The 10,305-nt window shown below is 40.0% G+C and overlaps 1 protein-coding gene across 1 annotated transcript in view; it reads left to right on the top strand.

Annotated features, from left to right (window-relative positions):
• Positions 1–4,852: 4,852 nt before the first annotated feature.
• LOC103777589 (UDP-glucose:glycoprotein glucosyltransferase 2-like) overlaps positions 4,853–10,305 on the top strand; it is a gene marked incomplete at both ends in the record, with an annotated part of 47,150 nt that continues 41,697 nt past the window's right edge. Inside the window, 3 exons of the mRNA XM_008945151.1 lie at positions 4,853–4,944; positions 7,240–7,390; positions 8,411–8,530. Coding sequence (XP_008943399.1) covers positions 4,853–4,944; positions 7,240–7,390; positions 8,411–8,530 — 363 coding nt within the window. The remainder of the gene's footprint in view (positions 4,945–7,239; positions 7,391–8,410; positions 8,531–10,305) is intronic.

The raw sequence follows: 10,305 nt of genomic DNA, 5'->3' as shown, positions 1-10,305 counted from the left end.
ACTGACCAACTACCCTAGGGAAAGGGGTTTATTTCTTTCTTAGCTCACTCCTCTATTTTTGCAACATTTCAGCCTGTTGTTTTGCTGTGTATCTATTAGAGCCTTTCCCTCTTGCCAAGACCAGTATCTCCAGGAGAATGCTCTTCCAGTTTCTTCCATTTCTAAGCCAGTAAAAGTGAACAATGTCCTTGGTGCACTGATGCAGCCTACTCAAAGAGCTGGTCATCTCCATTGTAGCAAAAATTTCACATGAATATGTTGGAGCTCTCCAGCATTCAAAACTAATGTAAGGCTTTCCAGTCTTGGGTATTTTATGCCCAAATAGTGACAGATTCAAGTGTTATGTCCTTGTACATGATTATGCAAACAGTTTACAGGGCTTTTTTTGTCCATAGGTGATTGTGTGTGGGACTGGTGTACTGAGAATACATTTCACATAACCCAGCAGTTCAACTTCTTGAACCCTTCAGCTTTCCTCTGTGCAGGGTGTGTGTTTGATTCTTGGGTTTTCACAGAGATCTTAGAGTGGGCTCAGAATTATGCAGGCCTCATGTTTCTTGCACTGCTGAAAAGTGCCATAGTTTTTGCTCAAGGGAGCAAATCATCCATATCTGCACCTTACTTCATTGCTTTCTGTATGTAGCTGAGACACACATTTACGTATTTCCCTTTGTTGTTATAGTCAGGATAAGCCAAAACAAAGCCCTGATGATCACAGTTTCTCCCTAGTATGAGTGTGGGTGTCAGGACTTTCCCTGTTTCTTGATGAAGCCTGTACAATGTCTTTCTCCAGAGGCAGCTGTTAACACAAAGGTCTATCAGAATTTAAAATGGCTATTGTTACTAAATATAAAGATTATGAGAAGTAAGATTTGGTTTGAAATGATGATACCTGTGTTTAGGCATGGGGTGGATGTCTAAACTCCTGTTAGAACAATGAAGATGCAGTCAATGGACACCCAAAACAGTTTAGCTCAGTCAGTGTGTTGTGGGGCATGACGGAGTTCTGGATCTCTGATGTCATTTGAGATGCTGTGTGCTGCCCAAGGTAGCCAAACAGGTCTGGTGGATGTGGCCAACGAGACATCCATTCCCTTCTGATTGGCCTCTACTTTCAAGTCCAGGAAGCCTTATCCCGAGACCTTGCAGTATCTCAGATGACACAGGAAATCAGCTGGATCTCTCCTCTGAGTCCATAGACTGTAATAAATGCATTAACTATTAGCGGATCTTAGGCACTTATCAGGCTAAGCTGACATTTCATACTACATCCTACCTGAGGCTACAGGCCTTTAGGCAGCTAAAAGCCAAAATCTGTTGAACAAAAGCAGGGAAACTTGCTGAACTCTGCTGCTAGGGCACAATAAATTGGCATATGTGTTCTCAAACTGCAGTACATCCATCTAGCAGCGGGAGGGATATAAGCTCATGCTGTGTGTAACTGGGTGATTCCCTCTCGAGATAATGAAAGTTGAATAGGAAATGCAATGGGAGGAAATAAAGGTATTAAAAGTTGTAAAGCATGTGATGATTTAGGTGTAATGATTTGATACCAAACTAAGAACTTCTGGTTTTGGCTGGGATAGAGTTAATTTCTTCCTAGTAGCTGTTACAGTGCTGTGTTTTGGATTTAGTGTGAGAACAACGTGGTTTTAGTGGTTGCCACGCAGCACTTAGCCCAGGTTAGGGACTTTTCCATTTCCCTTGCTCTGCCAGCAAGCAGATGCACAAGGAGCTGGGAGGGAGGGTGGCCAGGGCAGCCAAAGGGGTGTTCCACACCATGCCCAGTGTACAAACTGGGGGGAGCTGGCTGGGAGGGGTGGAGTTGCTACGTAGGCCATAGGTCAGTGTGTGGTGAGCAGTTGCATTGTGCATCACTCGTCTTTTCTTGGGTTTTATTTCTCTCTTTCGATTATCTTACTAGTATTATTACTATTATTATTATATTTAATTTTACTTCAGTTATTAAACTGTTCTTATCTCAACCCACAAGTTTTACTTTTTTTCCCGATTCTCCTCCCCATCCCACTGGGGGATGGAGGAGTGAGCAAGCAGCTGAGTGGTGCTTTGTTGTGAGCTGGGACTAAACCATGACAGAAACAGGCAGAGAACTGCTATGGATAAAAGAAAAAAAATCTCATTAAACACAGCTGACAACTTCCAGCTCAATAACATGCCGACAGTTTTGCAAGAAAAGGCTACATGAGTATTACCCATGTTAAATTCTAGTCTTGGGTGCAGAAATACTTGTTTCATCAAAGTTCATCAAAGTTGTTACGGCAGGTGGATGCTCCTGAACAACCAAATGCCTAGCACCAAAATGGTACAAGTGTTAGCTCTGATTCAGTTCAGTGCTTTTCCTACTGCATTACTGCAGGATTTGAAAAACCTCTAGACTCCCATCTTAATACCCAGTGGCTGATTCTTTTTTTTCATTGTTCTTGGATTCATTTTAGTAAGTGTTAGGATTTTTATGACCTACATCAGCCAGTTGCAGTCTTCATCAATCCCTGTGTTTACGTGAGTATCTGCACTTACAGGAACAACCAGTAAGCTTTCAGTAGTGTAAGATCTTTTATCCTAAATGCTGATGTCAGTGCTTCAAGGAGAGGGCCTGTTCTAGCTGATCTCACAAGATCTGCACGAGAGCCCTGAAGGATGCTGGCAAGATTTCTTGAGACCATAATCCTCCTTATTGTTTGCTCCTTGAGTCCAGTGGTGTTAAGGGCGATTTGTCTGTGGTCACAGTACTTTGTGGATTTGCTAACTACGGGAAAAATTGAAGTACACCCAGGAGTTTGGGTGCTTCTGTGCCTTGTAGAGCAGTCTTATCACTGTGTGCCTGGCTGTTTTCTTTTGTCCATTTTCTTTTTGTCTGTTTCTTCTGCCTGTTTTGCTTGTGTCTCAGGATCAAACTCTGTGTAAGTGAAGTGATCAGAAATTTCACCTGCTGCAAGGGCACTTGGCATTGTCTAGCATCTATGCATTTTGGCTGCTTGGAAGGGATGTGTAGAGTGGGACCTTGGGAGGGCATGTAATTCTCTGTGAAGCTGTGAGAAGGAAAATCTAAGTGTCAGACACTGGCTGCTACTTCTGGTTTTTGTCTTAATGGTTGCCTGAGGTTTAACAAAGATAAATATGAAGTCCTGCACTTGAGCCAGAGTAATCCAAAGCAGCAGTTAGTTATAAAGAGGATAGAGGTCCTTCCTCTTCTCTACCAAGTTTTGAGACATGCCAGAAAAAATATTTCTGTAATTTAGATGAGTATAAGATTGGGAATAAAACAAATTTTATAAATTAGAAAAGTGATTGAATTATCCCTTTCTCTTTTTTACCTGGCCATAGAAAACTTACTGCCATACTTTAATGCTCCTCATTTCTGAAATGCTCACTGACATTCACTTTGTATGCCTACTAAATTTTTCATAAAAGATAATAACTAAGAATTTTTTTAAAAAGGCTTTCTGGTCATTTCTTAGCATTAGTGGGAAACAGTCCTCCCCTGGATCCACCATATTCTTCACATTATGTCTGAGCTAGATATAGTTATGTAGTTAAATGCTTTGTAACAAACTTAAGTAATTATTATTCTTCTGTCAAAATACAAAAAAAACCAAGGAAAAGTTCAGGTTGCACCATTAGAAAAACATTGAATTTACCCATTTCAAAAACTGATTTTCAAGGTCCAAGACAGGTTTTGGACTTGCATAAAAATTCTTTCTGTGTTAGGCTCAGGCTTATCACAGCTGTACTTTTCCTCCATGGGGAACCCTGCCTTTTGTCGGTCGATAGTAGATGCCATTACATATTCCCTTTCTGCTCTGGGTTGTGAAGACATCTCTATATATGAAGGAATATGAGGGAGTGATCAGTGATACACACATACCTTGGATTACAGGGAGCTTCAAGTGCACTGCTGTCATTTATGTGGAGTTGCACTTGCAATGCCAGCCACCAGTTACCTTTGAGTTAACCTACATTTAACTGTGTGAAAGTAACCACACTTCTTAAAAGGAATAATCTCACTTTACGTGTTGTCCCATTGTTTTTTTCTCTCATTTATTCAGTGGCAGGCTCATAAATGGAGCAATGTACACAGCCCAGGTTGCTTGCTCTAAGTGTGCTTTTGTTCAAAGTGTGGGTTTTGTTCACACTTTGTTCAGCAAGTGGGAGCTAAATGGTGAAAAAAAAAATTCCATCTTTCTCAGCTTGGTTTTCTTCTGCATATTTTTTGTGCTTTCCATTCCTCTGTTGGGAATTAAGACAGATCTGGAAATCTGACTGCTCCTCATGGGGTGAGTTGGAATCAACTACGGCTGTTGCTCCTCCCTGTAACAATTGTGACTGCTCTGTTCCTGGAGCTGTGAAGATGTTAAACTGTTGAGACAGGTAGTTGCAAGTGGAGGTCTGAAGGACACGTGTATGGTCTCACTTTGTTGAGTGGATATGTAGGAGTAATTTTTCAAAAACTTACAAGCCAGATTTCTGTTCATGTGTATATTTTCACTTTGTGTGGGCAGAAACTGAGAATGTGTCCTTGTCTCTACCTTGTACAGGTAGGGACACTGTAGGCGGTGGTGGTGGTTGTTGGAGGGGGGGGGAGAGGCAAGGGAATTATCAGTTATTTTCATTTGTATTTGTACACTGAAAGTGTATTAAGTAGCACTCCTAAAAGAATGTTGATATTTATACCAACAACACTCAGTTAAAAGGAGAAATTACGTGGAAGAGATTTGATGTGTCTATTTTGCAGAATTACTTAGTTTTACGTGTATGTATATTAATGTATTTATAAATATGTGTTAGTGTTGACATATACCTAAATAAGTTAGCAATGCTTTTTCCTTTTCAGCATTTTCATGAAATACTTGGAATCCAACCTGGAGAAGCACGTTTATTTCTAAATGGCCTTCAGATTGACCTGGATTTTCATGATCCTTTTAGGTAAGATTTTTCATTTTGCTTGAAAATTACAAAATTACTAATAATACTGGAGAAGTTGTACTCATGGAGATAGATAACCTCATCTGTTGCATTTTAGGGGCCAGGAAAGTGCTTCAGTAAATACTGATTTACAGTGGTTTTGGTTTGAATATGAACCTTGCATAAGTAGCTAAAAACAATATTTTCTCTTGGAATACGTTTTCTAATATGCTTACAGTCTTACTAGTTACCATGTAAAGTGAATTTGGAAACAGAAAGAATCCAACACATTTGTATAAAAAGAGGGGAAAGGCACTTTATAAAAGGCGAGTTGAGTGCTTTCACATCCCTTTTTGAAAAAAAATTCTTAAAAATTACAGAACATTTGCAGATATTCAATTTAGATACAGAACACCTCTGGTTATTTTTTGGCGTGCTTATGAGTCTGTGTGTGCTCATCTTTAATAAGAACTGTTAGTGCAGAACTGATAGGCCTTTTGGTGTAAGAGATCTTTTTCTAGGTTCTGTAATTATAACTATATTGGGTGTGACTTGCCTCTTTTATGCACACACTTATAAACATTTTCCCTTGCATTCTTCTGTATGTTGTGAACAGCAGGACAGACATGACTGCTTCAGAATTGCCTTTGTTGGTCTGCAAACTGGCAGTAATAATTACTGATTAAGTAATTACTGTTAGCAAGCAGTTACTGGTGCTAAGGCTGAGGTTTTTTCATGTTCCTATGATTTCATAGAATGGTTTCAGTTGGAAGGAACCTTAAAGTTCTTTTAGTTCCAACCCCTCTGCCACGGGCCGGGACACCTCCCACTAGGCCAGGTCACACAAAGCCTCATCCAACCTGGCCTTGGAACACCTCCAGTGCTGGAACATCCACACCTTCCCTGGGCAACCTCTGCCAGTGTCTCACCACCCTCACAGTGAAGAACTTCTTATTCTAAATAAGTAAAATAAAATAAAGAAAATAATAAAATATTGGAATCGATCAATAAAATAAAAAAAATATTTCTGATCTCAGTCTACTGTCCTCCAGTTTGAACCCATTACCCGTAGTCCCATCCCTACAAGTCCGTTTTAAAGGTCCCTCCCCAGCTTTTTTTGTAGGGCCCCTTCAGATACTGGAAGGTCACTATAAGGTCTCCCCAGAGTCTTCTCTTGTCCAGGCTGAACAACCCCAACTCTCTCAGCCTGTCCTCACAGGAGAGGTGTTCCAGCACTCTGATCATTTTTGTGGCCCTCCTCTGGACCCGCTCGACCGTTCCATGTCCTCCTTCTGTTGGGGGCTGCAGAGCTGGACAGAATAACCCCTGTGGGGTATCACAAGAGCGGAGCTGAGGCGGAAAATCACCTCCTCCTACTTGCTGAGTGGATTTGTCTGAGTTTATAGCTTTTTATTTTGTATTTTCTTTTTCTTCTTTTTTATTTTGTTTGTTTTTTAATTGTTTTTAACTCAAAATGTCCTTTTCTCTACTCCATAGAGATTCTTAACCTTCCTTAGGTTTAACATTTATACTTGCAATTTTTACTTAATTTTTTCCTCAGCCAGAGTTTTGAGGTGGAGTCCCTTGAATAATTTTTCATAGTGATGCAAATATTAATAGCACTTTTTATGCTAGTGCTAGGTTTCATTTCCATATCTTTTAAAGGAAACATTTCAGAATAGAGAAGACTCAAAATAAAACAAAACAGAAATAAAGGTATTTGTAAAATCTTGCCTGCTGTGTTCTGCTGGTGAGTACTTCAGGTTTATTTTCATTCTCATATTGAGTTTTTAGATTACAACAGATGTTCCAGAGTCCTGTTGGGTCTTCTAGGAGAGTCTTCTTGTAGAGATGTAGCTGTGTTTCCTCTGTGCTGTTCTCATAGTTCTGTCATGATGCTGACTTACAGCTCATCGTGTCTCCATCACTTGCTGCCCGTTCCTCTACACACTTGCAAAGCTGCCTCTGAGGGTGGCACCCCCTGCTTGGGTTCCTGCTGCAGCCAGGACAGTGCAGCAACCAACCTCTACTCTGCTGTCCTGCCATGACTTACTAAAGATGGGTGAAATTCCTTCATAGGAAATAAAAAGGAATGAACAAAAGACTCGTATAATCCATTATAATTCTGGTTTTAAATAAGCTGGAGACACATAGTGTTATTAATTGATTTTGGTTCAAATGTTTTACTGCTGGTGAATATAAAAATGATTTTTCATATGAAAAATCATCTTCACATGAATAGTCCTTGAAATATTTTTTCTTATGTCATGGCGAGAGTTCTATGTAAGCATTATGCATTTTGTCTTTCTGAAAAAGTATCTTAGAGACTCTTAAACTGGAAGGAAAAGTGATGCATGGCCTTCATGAACTTGGAATCCAAGAGGAGGTCCTCAGTAAACTAATGAGGTTGCACATACATCCTGCAGATGACAGTTATGCGCTAGACATTCGTCACTCTTCAATAACAGTAAGTAATTAAACATTTATTTGAATATTACATGTTTGGGAATGCTGTGTATGAGACAGTATCTTTTTTGCAGTGTAATTGAAATACGAGGCATAAGACCATATATTAATAAGAAGTTTAAAATATTTTGGGAAGTAGTATCTCTTCAACGTATTTTAGGAGTAATTTTCTCTAGCCTATACCTTATTAAAATTTTAAGATGAAGAAAGTTTGAAAGAGAAGAGGAATATGTCTAAGAGTAGTTGCATAGCCATAGCTGTAGAATTTGACTTAACAGCAATCAGTCTAGCTAGATGAGATCTTTGCATTATGCAAATGTGCTTTATGTGTATGTTAAATGTGCTTTACGAGTATGAGAAGTGAATTGTGGAGAACTTAATTATTTTGTTTCTAATTCTCCAATGACTCTGCCTTTTTTATTTTCTTCGAAATATATATGGTTTTCATTACAAAGGTTATATGCCAGTGGAAAAAGCCATTAAAATACTGATTTTCTTCAGCTGAAAGAAGCATGTTTCATTCTTCTGTTTTCCAAGTACAGACAGGCTTACACAGAAAGCAGCAGAAGAACAAATTGTCCACATATTAATTAGTTACTTTGCTATATCTCAAGTGCTTCTGTGGGTTATAGATAAATAGTGTTTGTTGTACAAGATGGTTATGCTGTGTTACATGGACCTGTGTGATATGTTATCACCTTTGTATTGTGAAAGTAGTTTCCACACTTGAAAAAATGTTTTTTTTCACACCCTGATTGAGTAAAAATTCTTTTATCCTTTTCCATCCATTATTAGTTTTATTATGTACTGCAAATAAAAACCCCAAACAGTTTGATTGAAAAGAAAAAGAAAATATTAATTTTAAAAGTTCTTTTCTGTTACTGTTTCCAAAAAGATGATAAAACATTATACTTTTTCCAGGCCTTCCATGTGTTTTTTAAAAAAAAATCTTTTTTTATGCATGCAGATTTTACTCAGTGTTTAATGTATGTGTTTTAAATGGCTGCCTTTTTTGTTTTAGTGGGTTAATAACATAGAACAAGATCACAGCTATAGCACATGGCCTGCAAGCTATCAGGAACTGCTGAAACCCACATTTCCTGGAGTTATACAGCAGATTAGGCGCAATTTATATAATTTGGTAAGTTTGCAGAACTAAATTTTTTTGCATAATGTATGTATTCTGTGGACAGACCATTTATTGAAAAATATACACCCTGTATTCATTATTACAGTAGAATTTCATGTTCTCTATGTGGATCTGCTAAGAACTGGGAAAATCTTTCTGTCTAATGATTCGTATGTGATTATTAGTCTGATCTCCAGAAGCGCACTAAGGCACAGTTTTGTTGGGAACTTTTCTGTTCCTTTCCATTCTACATGTAGATAATTCACTACTATCAGTGAATTTTCTCTACACTACTGAGACACGGTGGTGAGTAACTGGATGTGTTTTAGAGGTGGTGAACTGGGGTACAAAAAGACTAATTAGAAATGTCTTGTAGCTTAGTTTTTCCTCTGTACATAGCATTCTGTATCACTTACTAAAATAAGGGAACAGCTATTGCTGATTTAAATTAAATCATAGAATGATAGAATGGTTTGAGTTGGAAGGGACCTTAAGAGGTCACCTAGTCCAACCCCTCTGCAGAGAGAAGGGACATTTTCAACTAGATCAGGTTGCTCAAAGCCCTGTCCAACCTGACCTTGAAAATTTCCAGGGATGGGGCATCCACAGCTTCTCTGGGTGATGTGTTCCCCTGTGACACCTGGGGTGTCTCATTACCTTCATTTATTCATATCCAATCTAAGTCTGCCCACATTTACTTTAAAACTGTTACCTCTTGTTCTATCACTACAGTGTCACTACTGCTGGTAAAAAGCCTCTTTGCACCTTTCTTGTAGGCCTCCTTTAAGTATTGAAAGGCTGCAGTAAGGTCTCCCTGGAGCCTTCTCTTCTCTAGACTGAGCAACCTCAACTCTCTCAACCTTTCCTCATAGAAGAGGTGCTCCAGACCTCTGTGGACCTGAAAGGGTTATCAGGCACTGGACCAGGCTTCCCAGGGAGGTGGTTGAATCACCATCCTGGATGTGTTTAAAAGTTTATAGATATGGTGCTTCGGGACATGTTTTAGCAGTGGAACTGGTAGAGTTAGGTTAATAGTTGGACTTGGTGATCTTAGAGGTCTTTTCCAACCTAAACAATTCTATGATTCCATGATTTTTGTGGCCCTCCTCTGAACCCATTCCAATAGGTCCTTGTCTTTCTTGTGTTGGGGGCTTCAGGGTAGAACACAGTATTCAGGCTGGGGTCTCGTGACAGTGGAGTGGAGGGATAGAACCACCTCTCTTGACCTGCTGACCACAGTTCTTTAGATGCAGCCCAGGATACAGCTGGCCCTCTGGGTGCATGTTGTCAGTTCATGTCCAGCCTTTCACCCACCAGTACTGATAAGTCCTTCTCTGGAGGGCTGCTCTCAATCCCTTCATCCTCCAGCCTGTATTGATACTGGGGATTGCCTCAACCCAGATGCAGGACCTTGCACTTGGCCTTGTTGAACCTCTTGAGGCTCACGTGGGCCCACTTCTCAAGCTTGTTCAGGTCCTTCTGAACGGCATCCTGCCCCTCAGAGGTGTCTGCTGCACCACTCAGCTTGGTATAATCTGCAGCCTTGCTGAAGGTGCACCAGGTCCACTGTCCGTGTGAAGGTGTTGAACAGCATTGGTCACAGTGTAGGCCCCTGAGGGACAGGACTTGTCACTCACCTCTATCCAGACATTGAGCTGTCAACTGCCACTCTCTGAATGTGACCAGCCAGCCAATCCCTTACCCACCACACAGTCCATCCATCATGTTCATATCTTGCCAGTTTAGAGAGAAGAATGTTGTGGGGGACCATGGCAAAGGCCTTACAG

The sequence above is a fragment of the Merops nubicus genome, unplaced genomic scaffold (assembly GCF_000691845.1).
Source record: "Merops nubicus isolate BGI_N331 unplaced genomic scaffold, ASM69184v1 scaffold6710, whole genome shotgun sequence".
In the NCBI taxonomy this organism is placed as follows: Eukaryota; Metazoa; Chordata; class Aves; order Coraciiformes; family Meropidae; genus Merops; species Merops nubicus.
This window is presented reverse-complemented; position numbering and strand designations above follow the sequence as displayed.